Source organism: Barbus barbus (genome assembly GCF_936440315.1).
Source record: "Barbus barbus genome assembly, chromosome: 23".
Lineage (NCBI taxonomy): Eukaryota > Metazoa > Chordata > Actinopteri > Cypriniformes > Cyprinidae > Barbus > Barbus barbus.
The window spans coordinates 22,298,626-22,322,708 of NC_136751.1; the positions used below are offsets into that span (position 1 = coordinate 22,298,626).

At 37.3% G+C, this 24,083-nt stretch overlaps 2 protein-coding genes across 2 annotated transcripts; both read right to left on the minus strand.

Moving 5' to 3' along the window:
* Positions 1-8,206: 8,206 nt before the first annotated feature.
* Positions 8,207-15,923, minus strand: LOC306843031 (chitin synthase chs-1-like; the record flags this gene model as incomplete). The annotated part of the gene is made up of 14 exons (XM_079374271.1): positions 8,207-8,765; positions 8,851-8,932; positions 9,015-9,232; positions 9,332-9,442; positions 11,278-11,342; positions 11,434-11,465; positions 11,611-11,995; positions 12,867-13,151; positions 13,234-13,434; positions 14,910-15,051; positions 15,143-15,244; positions 15,344-15,518; positions 15,604-15,756; positions 15,871-15,923. 14 exons carry the CDS (start codon positions 15,921-15,923, stop codon positions 8,673-8,675), a joined length of 2,097 nt encoding a protein of 698 aa, XP_079230397.1. The 3' UTR covers positions 8,207-8,672.
* A 1,137-nt stretch (positions 15,924-17,060) lies between these two features.
* LOC306843032 (uncharacterized protein) lies at positions 17,061-24,063 on the minus strand (the record flags this gene model as incomplete). Its single annotated transcript, XM_079374272.1, has 4 exons — positions 24,001-24,063; positions 21,329-21,464; positions 19,036-19,224; positions 17,061-18,077 (listed from the first exon to the last, which is right to left on the minus strand). The coding sequence occupies exons 1-4, from the start codon at positions 24,027-24,029 to the stop codon at positions 17,061-17,063; spliced, it is 1,371 nt and encodes a 456-aa protein (XP_079230398.1). The 5' UTR covers positions 24,030-24,063.
* Between the last annotated feature and the right edge of the window lie 20 nt (positions 24,064-24,083).

Below are 24,083 nucleotides of genomic sequence, written 5' to 3' on the forward strand. Positions count from 1 at the left end.
CCCTCCCCTATTCAAAGAGGGATGCTCCACCTTTACATGAATCGCTTCCTTTACGGCTCTTTCAAACCACCTCTCTTCTCTATCCAGAATTCTCACCTCATGGTCGTGAAAATAGTGTTTCTTTTGTTGTAAATGTAAGAAGACTGCCGAATCCTGCCCAGAAGAATTTCTTGTGATCATTTATAGTGATTTATGGATATGGTATGGTAGTAGTAATTTTATTTTAATATTCTTGATTTATTATTTTTTATGCTCTCAAATGTTCTTCTTGTTCTTAATTTGGTGTATTAATATTTTGTTTATATTTTATTCCTGTCCTTAACATCAACCTGCCAAAAGAGACTACGGATGAAAATTAGCCAGTGTTGGCTAAATCTGGTGCATTTAACATATTGTATGTGTTATTAATGTGAATTGTCCCTGATTAAAGAAATGAAATGAAATGAAAATAAATAGGAGAAACAAAACAACCACATCGACGCATCGCTCAGCATAGAGAGAGTAGGAGGGGCACCATCATGAGTAGATAACACCATCTACTCTGGCATGTGTTACACATTTAATCTAGTAGTCATATGACCACTATAGGTCTGTTGATCATGTGACTTTTGTGGACATATTTACCAGAGTTACTTCCTGTTTTTACAACTGATGAAGGTGTTTGGATAGACACCGAAACGTCTTGTTAAGCTTTTTATAGTCCAGTGATTTTTTTGGAAATATTCAATTTCACATTTTTTTTCTAATTTCTTTCTCATTTCATTCAAATTTCACACAAAATCTCTGTATCTCTGTGGATCTGTGATGGCGCATCCAGACATAGTTTTCACTCTCTTCGGTTGTGGTGTGGCTGGAATCAGACTCAGGTAAGCAAGTTTCTGATTGGTGTAGTGGTCACATGTTGATCTTGACAATTAGTTTCTTTTTGTACCAGTGACTGTACTCTTCCATTGACTGTTGGCATTAGATGTCATCGATTTCGTCGGAATACTCCAGTCTCTGACTGAACAAGATAAGACCGTGGTGTCTCACACTTTCCCAGTATAGTGCCCGATTTCACCCACTCTCTTTCATCATCCACTTTCACTGCCCCCGAGGAACCGGGTGGAATTTCAGACAAAGATCGGGCACTGTTCCTCTTCTTGTAATACTTTCTATAGCTCCGTTTGGCCTTTTGATCTGCCTTTCTCACTTGCTGAAGATCGTGCCACTCCGGCTGCAGGTGTGACTCCAACGTGGGAACTGTGATTCTTATTTGTCTACCCATCATAAGCTGTGCAGGACTTACACCTGTAGCTTGAATGGGTGTAGCTCGGTAGCTCATCAAAGCTGAAAATGGGTCAGACTGTTTCAGAATCTTTTTAGCTGTTTGCACTGCCCTCTCAGCTTCTCCATTTGACTGGGCATAATAAGGGCTCGAAGTAAAGTGCTGGAAAACATAGTCTCTTGCAAAGTCTTTAAAAGCCCTTCTGCTAAACTATGGTCCATTGTCGGTAAAGAAAACATTAGGACAGCCCCATCGTGCAAACATGTTCTTTAAGCAAGCACGTGTTGTTTCCCCTGACAAGTCCTGAAGGTGAGCTATGTTGATATATCTCGAAAAATAGTCCACGACTATCAAGTAGTGCTGCTTATTCACTTCACAGATATCAACACCAATTCTCTTCTGTGGACGGTCTGGCAGGGGAGTGCTTAGAAGTGGTCCCTTCCTTTGGGTAGGTCTTGATTCCAGACAGTCCTTGCAGTTGTTTACGAGCTGCTGGATTTCTTTACTTAAGCGTGGCCACCACACACTACATTTGGCTCTCTCCCTACATTTCACAATGCCTTGGTGACCACTGTGCAGCCTTTGGAGTATATCGGACTTCATCTTTCGGGGAATTATGATCCTGTCATCATACAGCACTAGGTCCTGGAAAACGGACATGTGATGACGTGCACTGTAGTATGATTTCAAGGCTTGAGGGACATTAGCTGGATACCTGGGCCAGCCATCAGTCACATATTTCCTCACCATTTGTAGCTCGAAATCCAACTCTGTTTCTCTTTTCACAGACTCCATCTTGTTTGGGAGATTGGCCATGCATCGCTGACTGCATTCTAATAAGTCTCTACTTCTTGCACTAGTTCAGAAACCGCTGACGAAATGGTGGGCTGAGGGTGTCGTGACAGTGTATCGGCAACCACCAGTTGTTTGCTGGGTACGTATTGTGCGACAGGATTGTATCGCATCATTCGCAGTAACAGTCTTTGACATCTCAGGGGAACTGAATTGAAATCCTTGACATTTATCAACGGGATGAGTGGTTTATGGTCGGTTTGCAGGATGAAACTCTCCAATCCATACAGAAACCATGAAAACTTTTCACAGGACTACACAGCCGCCAGGCACTCTTTTTCGATCTGGGCATACCTTTTTTCAGCGTCGGTCAGCACCCTGGAGCAGTAGGCCACCGGTTTCAGTTCTACATCATAGTCCTGCAGCAAAACGCCCCCCAGACCGTAACTGCTCGCAACTGTGCTGACGACTGTGGGCGTTATGACATCATAAAATGTTAGAACAGGAGCTTCTGTGATTAGAGGTTTTACATTATTAAAAGGCTCCTCTTGTACAGGTCCCCAGTATCATACTACATTTCGTTTCAACAACTCGTTGAGAGGTCTAATGACATCGGAGAGATGAGGAACATACCTGCCCAAGTAGTGAATCATTCCAAGCATTCTCCTTAGCTCTGAGATGCTCTGTGGCTTTTCCAGGTGCGTGATATCTTCGATTTTGGTTGTATCTGGGCGTATGCCCTCCTTGTCTATGACGTGTCCTAAGTACCTGAGTTGACTCTGTCGCAGCAGACATTTTTCAGTGTTTAACTTGAGACCAGCTCGGTCAACGGCTTCCGGTACCCGATGCAGTCGGTGCTCATATTCTTCAGGGGTGATGCCGTACACTAAAATATCGTCCATGAACACTGCAACCCCTTCTAGGTCTTTAAGGATGGCCCGTTGGAAGATTTTGGGTGCGCTGGTGATCCCAAAGGGTAGTCTGCGGAAGAAATATCTCCCAAAAGGAGTGATAAAGATTGTTAGCTTGGCACAGTCTATATCCAGTGGCAGCTGCCAGAAGCCACTAGCTGCATCGAGGAGTGAGAAAATTTGAGCATGTGCTAGCTTAGGAAAAATGTCATCAATTGTTGGCAGCACAAATTTCTCTCTTTTTACAGCCTTATTTAGTGGTTATAGATCGACACAAATCTTAATCTGACCTGTCTTCTTTGGGACAGCCACCATAGGAACACACCACTCAGTAGGCTCAGTGATCTCCTCGATGACAGCGCATTGAACCATTCTCTCTGTCTCTGCCTTGACTTTGGGAGCAAGGGCACAGAAACCCATCTTGCAGTTTGCACAATGTATGATACAGTATCCTCTTTCAGGCAGATTTTTATGGGTTTAATCTTTACTAACCCCAGTTCAGAAGAAGAAGAAATGGGTTGGAGCTCTTCTAGCCTCTTCACTAAGCCCATTGCACTTGCAGCATCACGACCAAGAAGATTATTTACATGGTGACCATTCACAATGAATGTTTCAAAACTGTACTGCTTATCTTTAAAAACAGTCATGGTGTTGAATTGTCCTCTGCAGTGCAATGCACCCCCTGGGATCTCAAGTTTCACATTTACCCTTTTGAGTTGTGGCTTGTACTTCAAAAGGGACAAGTTTTTCTCTGAAATGACACTTATGTCTGCACCTGTATCGATCTTAAAGTCTATCTCAGTGTATCAGGAGAGTGACTTTCTATGCTCCACTTTTATCATCAATTTCACCCAGAAAGTGTGTTATGCCGCTGCCCTCTTGTGGTTTGTTGACTTCATGGACTGTTCGGGTTCTACAAACTGCAGTGAAGTGACATTTGTGGCACTCTGCACTTTTTGCTGTACAGATTTCCCCTTTTCTGTGATTTCTGCTGCATCTTTTACATCTCCACTCAGATGCATGCTCTGTCTGGTTTCGTTTTGAGCCATGGTGCTGTCTGCCTCTTTCACTGTGATGGAATCTTCCCCTGCCACCTCACTGATTTGAGCACTAACGCAGGCAGCTTATTTGTTAACATGTCCACGAACTTGTTCAGACTGTCTCACAAGCTCTATGGCATTTCTGAGTGTCAAATCGGTCATAAATTGAAGCTTTTCTGATAACTTGTGGTCCAGAATCCCGATCACCAACCTGTCGCGAATGTAGAAACAACGGGGCCCAGATCACGTGTAGAGATGTTCCTTAGAGCCAGTAGCACTTAGGACACGCAAAAATACCTCTCACTCATGCCTTAGGGAAGAGTGTACTCAAGCCCACTCATAGAGGGGTCATACACTGGTTCACCATAAGGGCAGTGTGATGTAAACTGCAGGGTGGCGTTAAAAGAGTAAAGCTGCTCAGCGCCTCAGTGAGAGGATCTTCACTCAGATAATGCGTGATGATTGAGTGGGTAACCTTAACAACAGCAGGCCCCTTGGGGCGGGACACAGTGGCAGGCATCCCAGTCGTTAGATAACTGAAAGTAAAAAGACCTGCAGGTCCTGGAATTGCAGTGCTGACCTGGGGACCTGATGACCAAGTATGCTCCCAAAGAAACCTATGACTTGGCCACATGATCCAGAAGGTATGAGGCCTGGAACAGGGCTATCAACCTAGCCTGGATCTAGTATCGACGAGTGAGGTCATCACTCATCAGTCGATAACAAGAGGTGGCTGTCTGAGGACCTACCCTAACAGGTAAAAAAATCACACAAAAGACATATCCCAGAAACACGGAAAAGAATGCTAGCAGAGGAAACACAACCACCAGCGAACAGATCTTTTAGAAATGGATTGTACTCACTCACCATTGTTCCCGTGCATGAGCTCAGTTCCGGAGGTGAAGTCCAAAGAGGCCTCAGGTCTGAACCATCAGTAAGGTAGATTCTATGAAGCATAGAACCTGACCAAAACATCATAGGTCCAGCATGAGAAACTGCTATGTCAAGCGCAGGAGGTTCCCACTTAACCTTGGTCAGGTGGAGTTAACGGTGGTAGCAGGGGAATTAGAGAAGGGAAGATGAGGGCAGATGACAGGCCCCCGGAGGGAAGGGAGTAGCACGGAAGTGGGCAGGTCCATGGTGGTAACGGAGAGACATCTGTGGGTAAACCTGGCAGATATTGGGAAGAAAAAGAAGTACTTTCTTCTCGATGCTCCAGTCTCGCCTTCCGAGCTTTTCAGTACCTGCGTCGAAATGGTGGTTGAGAAGTTTAGGGAGGCGAAGGTGCGGCAGCCTTCAGAACCTTCATTCCAAGAAGGTCCAGGTCTGAGCCCGAACAAGGCAGGGGTCCTGGCCCTTCTCGGTCTGGGGATCAGAGATGGGCACAGAAGGGTAGTGTCGCGACTTGTGCCCCTCCCCCGCCTGTGGGTATGGCTAGAGGAAGGTGTGGGTCGAAGAGAGGTAGGCAAGACCTGAGGGAGGTGGCTTCTACCTTTTTCTATAAAGAATCACTCTCAGAGTCTTGGGGTTTTGATGCCAGAAGATAGACTTTATTACAATAAGAGAATAAAGCCGAGAAGTTTTCTGCAGAAAAGATCTCCAGAATGTTCTCTGTGTCCTCTTTAAATAGTTTTTCCTCTAGGCGTGTTCAGTACATTTCATACATATGCATTATACCTTTTTTGGCTTTTTTCCTTATACATATGTTCCCTCCCTAGAGAAAAGGGGCTCCTAGACGTGTTTATAGTAAGGAAAGAGGCCCCCTTTGTATTTTTACATATGTTTCCTATCTCGAGGGTCAGCACATTCCATCCATGCAGGCCTCCGACACACAGGCATATGATTATAATGGAAGAATAGCTTGATACATAAATGGCTAAATTCACATTAATTATACTTGATTAATTCATATTTTGACTAATAAAAATCTTCTACACCTGCCGCCTTCATTTTTAATATTTGTTATGGGAACGTGCAGGGAGACTATATAAAAATGCGGACTTGTTAGAAAATGTTTACTCGATGAAATCATGGCGTAGTTTTAGTTGGTGCAACAGGTGCAAATATTTATTGGAAAGCTGGACGTTGCAAAGCCCAATGTAGGGCTTACACCCAGCTTTTTTACGTCTAGCTGGTGCAACTGGCCCCAGGTAGTTCCAAGTCAGTTTAATCACCGTTCTATATTAATGTGCTGCTTTAATTGATGTACACTAACCAACAAGAATCACTCGCACACACACACACAGAGAGAGAGAGAGAGAGAGAGAGAGTGAGTTCGAAGGTGGCCGATTGCGCTGCACACAGACATAAACTTGTTTGTCAATGCTTCCCCGCGATTTTTATTAATAAAATAGCCTAGATACTAGATGGATTAAAGGATTTTAAATGCACTTCACAGAGGGTGGTTCTTTGCCTCTACGTCGTGCATTTAAAATCCTTTAATACTTCTGTAATTGTATTCATATTATTCACACCAAACTTTACATAATGTCAAAACACAGAGGAATTCAATTTATGAACTGTTTTTGGATATCTCAAACATTGTTGCCATGGTGATTTACTAAAGTAATGGATTAAAAGAAAACAGGAATTGTCTTATATCTTCAAAGTGCATTATCCAAACTTTTCAAAATATTTTACATATGAAGAACAAGACATTCAGAGGAAACCTGGTTAGTTTTATGATTTTATGATGCTCTGGGGCCTAACAGCAAATCACAAACCACCAGCACTCTAAACTGATAGATGAAGGCTGTAGTTGTCCACTAGATGGAGTCATAGAATAAGAAATCTTTTAAGCCTAATCTTGTTCCTCTCAGTTTTCATCAGTTATAATTACAAATAAATGCATAGAATCAGTTGATATGTACTGTACTGGCAATATTTTTTTTATTGAATTATTTTACATAAGCTTATAGATAATCGTTTAAGATAAAATCATTTTTAAAAATCCTAATTGATCATTAAAAGTTTTATATATCCTTCCCTTTCTTTGTGTATCTGTTTGACACTCTTGTTCTGGAGTAACCCTTTTATTGCTGTAATCCTAAAAACTATGGTTAAATGTATATTGCCTGTTGTGGACTGTTTTCCTGATGCCACTGGGGTGGCAGTAGCACCTGTGCTTGGGCCCATCATTGTAGCTTATAGCTATATTTGATTGTGTGTCTGAATGGGAGCCAATCCCTTCATCTTCCATCACATTGTAAAAATCCTTCCCAGGAAATGTAAATTGGTATGGACTATGGAGGACTAACCCCCTATTAATAAAGTTTTGAAATTAGTTCAACAAGTACATATGGGTGCATTCAGGTGTCCACATACTTTTGGCCACATAGTGGATAATATGAGTAACACTTACCGCTCACGTTTTTTTGATAATTCATGAATTTATGATGGAAAAGTAATGTAAAAAGAATGTTTGATTTTTTTTAAAAATTAAAAAACATAAGGAACGTCAGAACATAATTAAAATTAAAAGGACATGTCAGTGCTGATAGTCTTGTGGGCAGCGCGTCGACATATAGCACCATTGGTGCTCGTCCCGAGTTTGAATCCCAGCATTAGGACCTTTCCTGATCTCGCTTACCCCACCCCCACTTCGCTTCCTGTCACTTCCTGTCCTATACTAATAAAGTCAAAAAATGCCAAAAATAAATATTAAAATAAGGACAGTGCTGGCACCACAAGCGCTACCATCAAATTTGAAGTAATAATCACAGGAGCATTTGATAATAAAGCTTTATCATTTTCGAGGGCAGACTTTCTGACCATTTAAATGCCTCTTTGGGTTCAACAGATCAGTCAAAGTTGTGACTACACTCGCAAAATTCTGACAAAATCATCAATAGTACTTCACCATACCTATAAATTGATACAGTTCAAGATGAGATTGTGTGTTAATCCTGGGTTAACGTTCTTATTTGCAGTGTCATTGATTGGCCAAATTCAGCATGTGACGTAAAGGCTCTTGCTATCAATTTGTACTATTATTATTGTTATTTTAGCATATAAGTGATCTATAAGGGTTTTGTTTCATACTATTCAAGGATTCATAGAATAATGCTTGTTTTACCTCTTTTTTTACATCACATAAAACAATAAAATAATATAGAAGCAAGTATACTAGTATTCACACAAACTGAACTTCTGTTCAATAACATTAAAACTTCCTGAGACACAATGAGAGACATTTTCAATAGAGCATATATCAATATAATTTATTTACATGCACTCTACAGTAAATGTGTTCAAAGATATAGATTACATTTTGTTTTATATAACTGTGAATTTAATGTTAATTTAGTGCAGTTAATTTTTGTAAAGAAAGAAACAAGGAAATAAAGAAATATAGTGGTATGGTATATGGAATGGAAATAATTAAGTAGAAATAAATAATATATTGGCTAACAAACTACAAATTATTGGCCATTTCTTGTAATGTCAATAATATTCAATGCTAATATTCAGTACTATGTAATTGATTGTGATTAGTTTAATTGTTAATTTGCATATCATGTAATTAATTCATTAATTGTCAGGCCCAATGTTTTACACTACAACAGAGCATTCAGGTTTAAACACTAAATAAATATTCAGAACATTCTATTTGCACTGTTATTATCCACTGGACTATAAACATTAATTATTAAATGCAAAACATTATACTGAAGTTATAGCCCTAACAGATGGGTTCTTAAAACATAAAGCTGTGTCTGGCCCATACGTCTCAGGCTGGTGGATTGAGTCCAGGATCTGTGCGACATGATTGACATGGTTCATTTAAAAAAAAAGCTAACATTTAAAATGTCATCATTTTGTTTGTGATCCATTGGCTCACCTGATGTGACCGATGTGACTGCTTTCTATAAGATTTAATTTCTGTGTCAACATATGCCACAAAATGGATCAATGTGTAGATTCTGAAACAAAAGAACATAATCCATTAAAAAACGTCTCTTTATCAGTAATTGTGATTCGATTCTTGTGTGCATGTTTAGTTACCTGTGGTAAAGCATTCCAACAAACTGCATTAACAGCAGTACTGCAAAACCCAGTAGAAACATCAGTGCGATTGGATCTACGGAAAACACTTCTGTTGGGTCATAAGTCCCATTGGGATAGATTTTTGGGACCTTTATGGAGACTGAGTCTCCAATCGCCTGAAGGAAGAAAGTTGCCACCAGCCAAAGTGCATTGCAGAAGAAAAAGACAAATGTAACCTGTATGGAAAAGTAAGGCAAAACAGCATGGAAACAGATCTCTACGGTTCCAGAGCAAATACTTTAGACAAGACCACATACTATATTTCTTTTGCGTACCTTATTTCGAAGTTCTCTTAGATCATCAGCGATTTTTTCCTGTTGTTCTTTATTCTCTTTAAGAGGTTCCAGATATTTCTTCTGCAGTTCTTTCCAGAAATCGATTTCATCCTGCAACGTGAAAAAAATGAGGAATTAAAACCTAATATTTAATATCTAATCAGCAACTCATAAAATGCATGACATGGTAAAAAACATTTAAAGTATACAGTTGACATATCTGCAGCGACAAAAGGCTCAAGTTAGAATGACCAAAAATTACTGTGGAAGAAAAAAACATGCTTTATTATGACACAAAAATACATGGCTGCTTTTGATTAATACAATAAAAAAAACAACTAAATAATAAATAAATATTATTTAAATAAAATTATAATATGTATACACACACACACACACACACACACACACACATATATATATATATATATATATATATATATATATATATATATATATACACTGAATAAAATAATAAAAACAACACTTTTGTTTTTGACACAATGCCACAGATATATATATATATATATATATATATATATATTTTTTTTTTTATGTAATTGGGGTTTTAGCTGTGACTTTATTGACTTTTTTATTTACTTTGTTATATTTACTACTTATTTTATTTTGATGCTGTAAAGCACATTGGTCAGATGCTGCATGACATGAATATGAATTTGAAACATTTTATTGGCATATTTGTTTTAAATTAACATTTTTATTCTTCCGCGAAACGATATAGTACCACGTGACTAACATTCAAACGAATGTACGTTAGTAAGACAATTTATAACATCTACATACAATACCTTATTAAGATCCTCTGCTTCATACTTGTCTGTCTCCATTTTTTTCTCTTTTAGCCAGTCTTTGAGAAGTTTTATTGCCCATTCTGTATTTTTTTGTGTGTTGGCTTCGTAGCTGTCATGCTCTATTTTGTCAAGTTCAGTCTCAGTAAGCTCTCTGTGTCTTGTCGTTGTTTGTTCTTCGTAGTTCAATTTTCGTTTTTTCGTCTTAATTGGGGAGCCATTTGAATCGTCCAAATCTATCCACTGTTCAAACGTTTTGTTTTTACCGTACATGTTAAAATTAATGTCGAAATTTTCCATTGTTAATTGTGGTTGTCCAGTGTTTGTCACAAGATGGCGCCAAACGGTAATCTTTTTTGGCGCGGAGGGATTATAAACATACAAGTAGTACCGGCTATGCGTTATTACTTTGGAGAGGTTATTATTTGAAAAGAACGAACCTGCAAATGTCCCAACTGACCAATCAGAATCAAGCATTCCAGAGAGCCGTGTAATAAATATGGTTATATGCAAGTTAATGAAATGCTTTTATTTTGTTATTCCTCATGAGACAGTTATTTTCATATTATTTGGAAATTGTACATTTAATATTACTCAACATTTGAAGTAATTTTCATTTGATCAGTTTTTTAAATGTGTTTTATTTCAAATTAATTTATTCGTTCATTCATTCATTTATTCATTATTGACAAAGAAACTGGCTTAATAAATGAATGCCAGAGATCACTTTTCCTTTGATCTGAGTTTTTACACGCTATTACCGCAACGCCTAGTATATGCGCGCACCACAAAATAACGTGGCGGCTAGAATGACTGTGTTTTTCAAAGTGGAGGCTGACCTGACCGCAGTTGGATTCGGACGGCAATTAAATCAACAACTACCCCCTGTATATGGTGAAAATAACTTACGCCCCCCTGAGAAACAATTACCGTCCGAATCGGGCTTAACACAGATTTAGACAGATTTGTGGACAATATTTGAGAGAAATAGGCCTTTTGTGCAGTAGAAAAAGTCTTAGATCTTTGAGTTCAGCTCGTGAAAAATGGGGGCAAAAACAAAAGTGTTGCGTTTATAATTTTGTTCAGTGTATATATATAGGCTATATTAATTTCAAATATTTTGTTAGTTAAACTTACCAAAGGCAGTGCAGATTCACCCAAAGGAAATTCGTAAGATTTCATCTGCAAATGCTCAATCCAAGCTTTTGGATGAAACATATGAGTTTTAATGGTAGTCAAATTCAATAAGTCTACATAGAATATTATGAAACTATTTATAGAAGTTACACTTACTTTGATGAGGACTAAGCTGGAACTCATGTTCCCTACAATACATAGGAATACAGTATTAGTTTTAGTTGTAGTATTAAAACACGCCTCTACGTAGTTACAATAGTTACAATATAAAATGCTCACAGATGGACTGAAGTGTCAGTGTTAAATTGTCCTATTGTGTGGACATGTTTTTACCTTTGTGTTTCCAAGGGAATTTGTGGCTTTTCAGTTTTTGTTATTTCTTCTGATTGTAATATCTTCTCACTCAGATCTTCAGATTCCAAGCATGGACATTTGCAGCATGTGGCATTCATGACCTTTTTCTTGATGGTATCGACTGCCGTAGTTTTAGTCTGGCTGCCGGTTTCACGAGTGCCCCACGTGACATTGTTCATGTTGACTATGGAGTAAATAGCTAGGAGTAGATACCCACTGGGAATGCATAGGAAGTATAACAATCCATAGATGACCAGTGAGAATTCCTGAGGGTGTAACGCTGCCGTGATGATGTACAAAACCACCATGCCGATGAGGAACAGACCACTGGGGGTCAGAAAAGTCTTTTGCTTCACTAAATCACCTATGAGAGTTGACAAGAGAAGAGAAAGTATTATAGATATAGGCTAGATCGTATTGCTATCTTTTAGAAAAAATGTGCAGTCTAAAAATATTGATGGACTAAAGCATACAGCTACTGTACTTTCAAAAGGTTGGGAATGGTAAGATTTTCTAATGCACCTAAGTCTAATGTACACTACCATTCCTAAGTTTTAGTAAGATTTTTTTATATATATATTTTTGATTCTCTTATTCTCAGCAAGGCTGCATTTATTTGTTCAAAAATTTAATATTTTGAGATATCATTACATTTTAAAAGAACTGTCTCCTTATGTCTTTTAATGTTTTAATTTACTCCAGTAATGATTTTTTCTAATAATGTAAATGTAATTACTGTCACTTTAAACTTTATCAGTTTAATGCATCCTTGCAAAAGAAAAGTATTAATTTATTTTCAAAAAATCTTACTGTGCAACTGGAAAAGAAAACGACACTGAAAAGAAAACTTCTGATCAAACTAAAAGATACTTAAAGACAAAAAATTTTACCTATGATTGAGAGAATTGTTCCTGCCATGAGAAATGCATAGAGTACACTCATGATTGCTGCAATTTTAATCTGTGTGTCAGATTTCAGTTTGAAGCACAGGATGAGGTAGATAGTCGGGGGCACTATGGCCAAAGCTAGGGCTATATTTTCATCCATATTCAAGATGAACATAAAGCTTCCTGCAATATAAACAAAGCACTTTAATAGATATTTTGGTCAAATGTAACTGTAAAAACAAATCTTCCTTATGCCATACTGCTGAAACAGAATAATAAATCCAAGCACAAAATATATATTTTTTTATTTTTTTATTCAAATAAATATTTCTAAACTGCTAACTTTACCTGATATCATGAGACAGATAGTGGCAGGGCCCAGGATGGAAGCTGCCATGCTGATAATCTGGTACAAGATGTAAAGTTTTGAGATTGAGCTGTTCCTCTGAGAGGTCAGTCCTCCTGAGCCCAAGAGGTCGATGGTGTTGGCCATGGTAGAGGGTCCCCAGCGTCTGCGCTGGTTGTAGAACTCCTTAAAATCCTGTGGAGCGTTGGTGTAGGCATCAGATGCTGCGTTATACTCCACCCTCCAGCCCTGCTGCAGCAGCAGAGTGCACAACCAGCGGTCCTCACCTGACATTACACCAACAGAGGGTGAATTACTTTAGTCTTAGTTGAATTGATATAATTTGTCAGAAGTTAGCTTCAAGCAGACCTTGGTCATACTGGACATATTGGCTGGCTTCACTGGCTTTGGTTGTGTATCTCTTCATGACGTTGTCGTCCATGAGTGCAGCTCCTCTGAAAAGACTGAAACATCCAGGGCTGCACAGTACACAGCCGAACACGTGTTCTGCAGTCTTTTGCAGCCAGTGGCCTACCGCATATTCAAACTTCTGATACCACACCATGGGCCCTTCAATTATAGTGAAGAAATGATCTGATTAGTCTATTCAGCGCCCTTAAAATCTATGCATAAGTAGTCTCTAGTGCAGGGGTCACCACACCCGAGCGGTTTGCATGTGTACTGCACGTCAACTCGGACAACGACGCAGAAGTATAAACGAAAACCGACGCACAGCCTATGGTGTGGAGGCTACGGCATATGTCTGACCCAGAAGTATAAATCAGCCTCAAATCCGTGGTTTTCCTGTGGAATCGGGCCACTTTAACATTCTTTCCGTGGGATGTTTTTCATAAGCTGGTTTGCCAACCGACGTAAAACATCTAAAGAAGAAGAAAAATATGTTTTTCATGTCCGCGGGTTGAAGCAACCCAAATAACATGATATTTAGCCTCTAGACTTTTATCAGGGGAACCCTGCCAAAAAATTTGTATTTTACAAGAGCCAATCATGAACAAGAGCCAATAATGATATTGTCGGAGCTATGAATACAATAAAAAAAATAAAAAATCATAATAATTATTTTTAATAATTAAATAATAATTAAAATTATAATTTTTATTGCAACTCCATTCTAATTATTTTATTCTTTTATTATTATTATTATTATTATTATTATTATTTATTATAATTATTCTTCTCATGAATTATTAATGATAAAGTGAAAAGATGGCCATCTTTCAAACCATTTACAAATACAAAAACAAAAACATGCTAACAAAGCGGCATCTACACGCAAAAAGGGAGAGCGTCACCGATTCCATAATAAAACCAGAATCAACATTGGCTTGACTTTTCAGATGTGGCGAGAACTCCGAGATTTGTAAGGATTCAAAAGCAACCCAGAAATGTTTTTTCTTGCTTAACAGGTAATATATTTAATTGAAATGATAAATAGTCATTCAGCTCTCTAGCATCAGCATAAGTTAATTGTAATATTTGACCTTATCAGACTAGCAGTCTTAACGTCCAGTGTTAATGACTTGTAATGTAAACTTTTGTTACGTCATTTAGCTATTTCTTAAGGGAAATTTGATTTGGCCAATACAGATAGACCACGTAAAAGGATACCTGCATTAAGACCAATCATGTGCTTATGTCTTTTACATTAGATTTTAAAAATCTTGTAGCCAAAGGAATAAAATTCTTATAGCAGTTGTATCTGAACCTTGGAAAGCGGTAACACCGACCTAAGTGGTTCGCATCCTTCATAGAGCACATGAGAAGGGTCCATCAGTTGGTCCATCAACAATCATTGTGTTTTGATTTAAAAACATCAAAGTTTCCAGTAAATCAAAACACAATGGCACCTGCTTAGATGACATCTTTTTAGATTTCCATGTGTACTCTGGTGCCACGAACGACCACATTTATTCGAGCAGATCCAACGTACAACCAAAACATTGTTATTCTGCGAGATGAATGCAGTTTTATTTTTAACTGCTACAGGACCAAAAGCCACATGATGTAGCTATAATATATCCAACCTGTGCCCGTGGGATGAATCCTGCCACAGGCAGCTCCAACCTCTGGGTAGAGTTTAAGTCTGTCGATTAACAGCATGACTGCTGACGGCTGGAAATCAGTGTCCCCATCCAGGGCCAAGATGTATGTGTTCTCACTGTCTTTCTAGGGAGCATTGAAAAAAACACACGCTGTAGTCAAAATTTCTGGCTGATATTGTATTAATCTGTAGAAAGTCTAATAATAAGCTACCAACCTTCAATTTCTCATCAAGGTAATCCAGTTCTTCACCTGCCTTAAGCTTTTTGAAGTACTGTCTGTTAAGTCTCCAGCCAAGAATGTAATACAAGTACATTATCTGCAAACACAGATGATTAGTGAAGTTGTGGGTATAAAAAAAAAAAAGAAAAAAAAAAGTGTGTTTTTTTTTTTAAACTGGATTTTTCATGAACCTTACCTGCGACCATCTTTTTTTGTGACGGATAAGTGTCTTGTCTTTGAGGTGAACCATCATCAAATTTCCTTTAGGGAGGGTGTATTCCAGCCGACCCCCATAAGGGGTGTTTATGATCTTCTGGCGTGGTAGTGCTGCCTTCTGTTTGAATGTGCATTGATCCTCTTCCATGAAAATGCTAATGTATGTGAAGTATTAGTAGATTAGTCTTGCACATAAGTTCTCAGAGCACATAAACAGATATAACGAAGGAGGATTCTTACGTGTAAACTTCTTTAATTACATCAACAAGTGTTTCAGCATATTCATTTGCATGCCTTCCATTATCGACATCCTTGAAAGCATCATCAAAATAAATATGGAATTCAAACTCGACATCACTATGTTCCTTGGTCTTGGGCCTGTATTTATCGAGCCTGGTAGTAAAAGAATTTTGCAATTACAATTCAATAATTATATAAAATATATATATAAAATTAATATATAAAATTAATAATTTTTTAGAAGTTGAGTAAGTGTAGTCTGTTTACCTGAACATAGAGATGATTATCTTCATCATTTCATCGTAGGTCTCGTGCCACATTGTTGCACACAGAAACACTCTGATGGTTTCTTTTGCACTGAGGAGTACATTTTAAATATTTATGTCATTAAGTCATTTCATGTTAAGAAATCCAAAGAAAAGTTTAGTCTTTCATTGTTTAACAGACTTGAAGTTCTCAGATATAGTTTTTGGAAGAATCTGATGAGATCTTTTGAAATAGGGCTTTATTGCAGACTTATTTTAATTGCAGGTATTTTGGTAAACGTGAGCACAGATTTAGATGTTGAATGCTTTTTAAAATCCAGAGGAGATACATGTGAAAATACAGGGGTCTCTTTCTCAGATGAAAACTCTAAGAAGTGGGGGATTTTGCTCTCCTTCTAATCTTACTAATGCCTTGGAGAAAGAACTATAACATCAAACAGATCTCATTTGTCATTTTTAATAGGAACACATTTACTGTGTACAATGCTTTAACTTAGAGGGGTTGATTTAAAGGGATGCACTGATAATAATAATAAAAGAATAACTCATACCAACAACAACATAATCATGTTATCCAGTTAATAACCAACATATGTAACCAAGATGTATTATTATTAGTGTTTAAAAGAGTGTTTAAAGATAGAATGTAAGTGAGATTTAGATGATGACAAAGAAATATAGATGGTAATAAATGGTTATTTTACATTTAGGTTTATACATTTTATATTTATTTATTTATTTATTTAGTCATTTAGCAGACGCTTTTATCCAAAGCGACTTACAAATGAGGACATAAGAAGCAATCAAAACCAACAAAAGAGCAACAACGTGCAAGTGCTATTACAAGTCTTGGTTAGCCTAACGCAGTACAGATAATTATTATTATTATTGTTATTTTTTAATAAAAATACATAGATAAAATACAATTAGAATAGATAGTGCTAGAGTTAGAGGGTCAAGTAAAGATGGAACAGATGAGTTTTTAGCCGTTTCTTGAAGATGGGTAAGGATTCGGCTGCTCGGATCGAGTTGGTTATATATGTAAATTATATAATATATAAGATAAAAATATAAATGTAAAAAAATACCATTCAACATTAAATATTAAATTTTGTTATGGATAAATAAAAATATTTAATATTGGCTGATATATTAATGATACATGTAACCATACTTAAAAAATAAAAACACTTACCACTTTTTCTCCTTGATTCTCTTTCTGATTTCAAAACGGGTATTTAGCAACATGGACTGTTCTAGAAATGCTCCTTCATACATGCGTCGCACAAACAGATCTTGGGTTCTTTCTATTCGATGGATCTTCAGGTACCAGATGTAAACCGTACTGAGCATGAGTCCCAGCCACCAGCTCAGAGCAGAGAAGCCCAAACAGGTCAGTCCTCCTATCTTCTCGTTAACCACAATGTCCCTGGTTTTCAGAGTTCTTATAGCATCCGTCAACATCAAATGCAGCCATGTGTCACTGGATTTTGGCCGAAAGGTCTCAAAACAGGTAGAAGTTTGATTTGAATCTGGGAGCCTGATTGATGTTGGAACCAAAAAGACTGCCAAAACTGTGATCGAGGCCAGGTACATGGGCAAGACGAAGCTGCGGTGCAGGGCGTGCATCTTACAAGCCACAACCACAAACCAGCGGCACAAGGCAGAGGATACAATCTGGATCACCACCAATGAAACGATGACTGTTTCAAAGACAAGTTTGACCGATTTCCATTCTCTACCTGACAGAGGAACGTAAGCTCCCACCACAGCTGACGTAACCAGGATTCTCGTCAAACTGGAGATGATGCAGACCACGTTACGGGACTGAGCGATGTCTTTGGAAATGTTGTCTAGAAATGATACAGCAAAGAGCGTGCTGTAGTTCTCCCACCAGTTCACAGAAACACAGATGGTCCCAATGATGGCAAGGCCAATTGATATATTTATCTCTAAGGAACTTTCGAATACCAAATAACTGACTGCAAAGAACACATAACCTGCGATGGTTAATAAAATGGAGCACATGGGGAGCATTATAAGCCACTTTTTCTCTTTGGCAAGGCACTCAGCGACCACCTGGAACACTGCGGACAGGATGCTCACGCTGTTTAGGATCATCACATTGGTGATAATGTCAAAGTGTGGCATGGCTACTATTGTTAGAACTGCTGTTCCCAGTGCTACCAGGAACTCAACACACAGAACCTGGAAGAAAGGTCAAATCAAAGTCAGAAAGGTTACGGCAATCATAATCAGGATCTATGCTGCCTATAACAAAATTGGAGGTCCCACTTTATATTAGGTGGCCTTAACTACTATATACTTGCATTTAAATTAATAATTTGATACAATGCACTTATGGTGTACATGTTTTTACATTGTACTTACATTTTAAAAAAAACACTTGCATGCAATTACATCTGTAATTATTTTCTGTAATAACATTTATAGTTGCACAGTTGACTCATCCCTTACACCTTAACCCACCCTTAAACCTACCCATAGCACCAAACCTGTCCCTAACCTTATCCATATCCCATCTAAATGGCAGCAAGTGTTTTGCAATACAATTAACACAATAGGTACATTGTACTTATTTTGGAAGTACATAGTAGTTAAGGCGACCTAATTTAAAGTGGGACCAAATTGGATATAAAGAAAATCACTAAGAAATTGCTAGTAAGTGATGGTAACAAACCATCGCAAAGAAACGACAAGTAAAACACTAAATTAAACATTAAATTTTGTATAAAAACGCACTCCAATAATCTTGATTAACAATTTAAACATTTTTACAGAGTATAAATCTATTCATTAAACACTCGTCACGTTTCTCTGGAGAAAGGGAACAAGGAGACAAGGAAGTCTTCAAATAACAATATCCTTTAATCAGAATATTCACAGGGAATCCAAACACGGAAGACATTCACGGATCGGGGTGAAGACAAACAATCCCGGACATTGGAGAGAAGGAAACACAGGGCTTAAAACTAGATAATTAATGAAACACAGCTGGGGACTAATAAACTAATCATGAGAACTAAACGAGAACAGGAAACTAACCAAATAAGGACATAGAGGGAGAAACTAGGGCAAGGAAGGCACATGGGGAGCAAAACAAAAAACAAGACAGGACAAATGTCAGACACTTGTGTTTGCTTACCCAAAAAAGAGTTAATTTCGAGGGCCTGGTTGCACTCTTGAAAATGAACTTCCATGTGCTCTTTAGCAGAAGGAGAACACTTGGCCCAACCAGAACAAAGCCAATCCCAAGTAGGGCGGTCGGTTTTTGTTCTGAACATATAATCTCAGTTTGATTGTTCCCAAATGTTATCAAAAGCAGAAATGATGTCTGTAAACACAAAAATGATCTTCAATCTTTTTTGTAATATTCAATAGCTAAGTGGATAATGAAAAGTGGAAAATTAAAATTCACTGTTATTTTATCTTCTCACCCTCAGGCCATCCAAGATGTAGGTGACTTATTATCATTATTTTATATTATTTGATTTTTTTCAGTACAAAAGTAAAAAAGATTTTTAGTCGGAACACTGTCCGAAGCTGTATCCCCTTCTAGCCACAACCGCAAATAACACATAATTACTGTATTTGCATTACTGTAAGGGTAGGTTTAAGGTTGTGGTAGGGGCAGACATTAAAAAACAATTTGACAGGTAGCATTTTTCATTGTCTAAATTGTAGGCCTACTACCAACTGTTTTAATGGGCAGCACAGATTCATAGAATATATTATAAAATACACCATTATAGTTTTTGTGTTTGGGCACTTTGTAATGTAAATAAGCCCAACACTCATGTACAGCAGAGTGGAGCGAGTGAAGGAGAAGCTTTATCCCCTTGTATCACACAATAGTGACGATTCTATTCAACATTAATGTTTTGCAGGGAGTTTAGCTCCACCCTTTTTTACACAGATACGGTACAAAATAGTTTGATTTAAAAAGATTAGGGATTATTGATTAAATGTCATTTTCAAAATTATCTCCACATTTTACAAGAGCTTGTCACTCGTAATTGACATTAGATAGTGGTGTAGTGTTAGATGCGAAACAGGGATGACGTTTTTTGTGGGCAGAGCCTATCTGGTGGCGGTGACAGTCTATGGAGCCATGGAATAAAAGAATAAAAAAAAGGTCAATTTGATTTTATATTTCAAAATTCTCACTTTATTCTCGCAATTCTGAGATTATATCTCACAATTCTAATAAGGAAAAACACCTAGTCATCCTCTTTTTCCCCGACTCTTCTGGCTTTTTTTCCCCTCAGAATTGACAAACTCACTATTTTTGAGTTAAATCGAGTTATAAAGTCCAAATTAGGAGATATAAACTTGCATTTCTGAGAAAAAAAAGTCATAATTGTGAGAGAAAATAAATGTTATGTAAAAATGTTAATAGTATAAGTCTAAAATCTTATGCTGTATCTGTAGGACTAATACAATACGATAACTATGAACAGCTTATGTGAATATTATGTAGACCTATTGTTTAAATCACATAATGCTTTAAAAGTAGAGTAATACCAGTTTGTGAACGAATCTTTCTGTTGAACCGATTCTTTTTGGTGAACTACTTGAACCAGATCATCAAATCGGACTGAACATTTGGAAAAGTTCGTGGCTCAAGCAGCATAGATCTACAAGTTACTAAATCAAAACTCACTTTTGGACGTGCCTGACAGTCACTCTGATTCAAAATAAGCCAAAATACAGGCGCATATGATCCTATGCTGTTCTTTTTGCAAACTCATTCAGTGAACTGAGGAAACAGTTGACTCGGACTGAAGACCGATGTGCTGGTGATATTTTTTATGTAAAAAGGTGAGCTGATTTTTATTCACTTTATTATTCACTTTATGCTTTAGACCAGTGCTTCCCAAACCTGTCCTGGAGGACCTTTTGCCCTGCACACTTTGTATGTCTCCCTAATCAGACACACCCAATTCAGTTCTTGCAGTCTCTACTAACGAGTTGATGAGTGGAATCAGGTGTTTTCGATAAGGGAGACATACAAAAGGTGCAGGGCAGGGGGGCCTCCAGGACAGGTTTGGGAAGCACTGCTTTAGACATCCAGGTTTCACTTAATTAATGGGTGCTTTAATAATATAATTGTGAATGTCATTGGGTGATTAGCTACGTAAACAAACTACTTGTTAGATATATCAATACACCATCAGGAGCCACAGGTATTAATTTTATGTTCTTTGATATGCTTTTTTATTATTATTATTATCAAAAAACAGTAGCTGCTGAGTTTCATTTTTAAAACTAGAGACCACAGTTTTAGATAAAAACTTCTTCACTGTCCTACTGAAGAAAAAGTAATCTATTACAGTGAGTAAATTAACAGCAAATTTAAATTTTTGTGTGAGCTATCGCTTTAACTGTTATCCCATCATCTATAAAATTATTAGCCAGTGATTAATAAAGCAGCTCACTTTACTGAGCAGAACAAGGGCGAAGACAAGTACACCAACAATGGCACACGAGAACAATTTCAAACACTGCACTTGTTTCTTTGGTTTCAGCTCATCTTGAATGATTGGTACTTCTCTGCACACATCCCAAGATTGCCTGTTTCGGAAAAGAAAAAGGGGGAACAGCTTACTGGAAAAGTGAAAATTCACTGGACTGAGTGTTAAAGATGTTCATTAATAACTAAATAGTGGTATTTATCATGCAAAAGAAGTTGTAGGTTTTTTTATTTTAATTTTACATTTATAAATACATATTTATCTAGCTGTATGATTTGTAGAGAATTGTTCTAAATTTATATAAATATACATACAAACACATACATACATATATAATATAATGAAAGTGTTATTTTGGTAACTTATTTCAAAAAGTAAAACTTTCATATTCTAGATTCATTACATGTAAAGTAAAACATTTCAAAAGTTTTTTTTTATTAATTTTATTATTTTATTTTGATGATTAGAGCTTACAGCTCATGAAAGTCAAAAATCCATTATCTCAAAATATTAGAATATTTCCTAAGATCAATAAAAAAAAAAAGGATTTGCAAAACAGAAAAGTTCTTTAAAGTATGTTCATTTATGCACTCAATACTTGGTTGGGGCTCCTTTAGCACAAATACACTATTTAGCCTTCAGCTCTTCTGTATTGTTGGATCGACTGTTTCTCATCTTACTCTTGAAAATATCCCATAGATTCCATATGGGTTTCAGGACAAGCATGTTGGCTGGCCAGTCAAGCACATTAATATCATGGTCAGCAAACCATTTGGAAGCAGTTTTGGTACTGTGGGCAGGTGCTAAAGTCCTCCTGGAAAAGGAAATCAGCATAAAGCATAAAGCTTGTCAGCAGATTGAAGCATAATGTGCTCGAAAATCTCCTGGTATTGACTCCTGCATTGACTATGGACCTGATAAAACAAAATGGACCAACACCAGCAGACGTTACGGCACCCCAAATCATCGCTGGCTTCGGAAACTTCACACTGGACTTCAAGCAGCTTGGATTCTGTGCCTCTCCAGTCTTCCTCCAGACTCCAGACCTTGATTTCCAAATGAATAGCAAAATGGACTTTTATCTGAAAAGAGGACTTTGGACCACTGAGCAACAGTCCAGTTCTTTTTCTCCTTAGCCCAGGTAAGATGCTTCTGACGTTGTTTCTGGTTCCGAAGTGGCTTGGTAGCCCTTTTCCTGAAGACGTCTGAGCGTGGTGACTCTTGATGCACTGACTCCAGCTTCAGTCCACTCCTTGTGAAGCTCTCCCAAGTGTTTGAATCGGCTTTGCTTGACAGTATTGTTAAGCTTGCGGTCATTCCTGTTGCTTGTTTACCTTTTCCTACCCAAATTTCTTCCTTCTAGTCAAATTGGTTTTTAATATGCTTTGATACAGCACTCTGTGAAAAGCCACATCTGTCAGTAATGACCTTCTGTGACTTTCTTTCTTTGTGGAGGGTGTCAATGATTGTCTTCTGGACCATTGCCAAGTCAGCAGTCTTCCCCATTGTTGTAGTTTCAAAGAGGAAGAGATACCCGGAATTTATACTGTATGGATGATTATGTAATGAAACTCAAATGTAAATATTCTAATATTTTGAGATACTGCATTTTTGACTTTCATGAGTTGTATGTTCTACTCATCAAAATTAAAACAGAATATTTTAAATATCTAGAATATATTAAAGTTTAATTTTTTGAATTAAGTTTGATATATATATATATATTAGGGCCGGGACTTTAACGCGTTAATTTACATTAATTAATTACACAAAAATAGCGCGTTAAATTTTTTTAACGCATTTTAATCGCACTTATTTTTGCACCGCGGAACGTTTCTCACTGGATGAGTTTCGGCGGACCGATTATACTGGAGCACCAACTAGCGTTCAGACAAAAACAAACCACAGTGAACATGGACAAAGAAGCTGATGAGACCGCTTTGGTTGGCCCTGTGGATGGGAAATTTTGTTATAAAAAAAGGAATGGATGGAAGCATCGATAAGAGCATGGTTGTGTGCAAGCTATGCAACAAGGAATTTGCATATCACCGCAGCACATCGAGCCTCAAGTATCACCTCATGTTCTGAATGTACTTGAAAGTATTGTGTTTTACTTAAAAAAACAGTTTACAGAAGGTATACCTGCCTATAGGGTACCTGAATTTCTGAAATGTAGGCCATTATATTTCTAAATATCCTATTGCTACACTTAATGGCAATATTGCACTGGTCTGTTGGACTTGGTTGAACAAAAATAAACAATATTTTGTTGCTTAAGCTTATGTATTCAGTCATTATTCAATGGTATACTAAAAATCCATATGAAAAAACTTACTTCTCACTGTTCTCAGGTCAAATATTTATATGCGATTAAAATGCGATTAATTTCGATTAATTAATTACAAAGCCTCTAATTAATTAGATGATTTTTTTTAATCGAGTCCCGGCCCTAATATTATATATATATATTCTTAGCAGAAATAATTAAATAATTACTTTCAAAAATAAATAAAATTTGGTAAAAATGTAATATTAAAATAATTATTAATGAACATTAATAAGTTTAAGAAATAACAAAATTATGTAAATTTAAACATTTTTAAATTATGGTATTTACAAAAAAAATAGTTCAGTACCTCCGTTTATGTCCCTGTTGTTGTTCCATAGTGATGTTTGCAGAGCATCAACAACATTTGATTAATCCTCTGTAAAACAGACG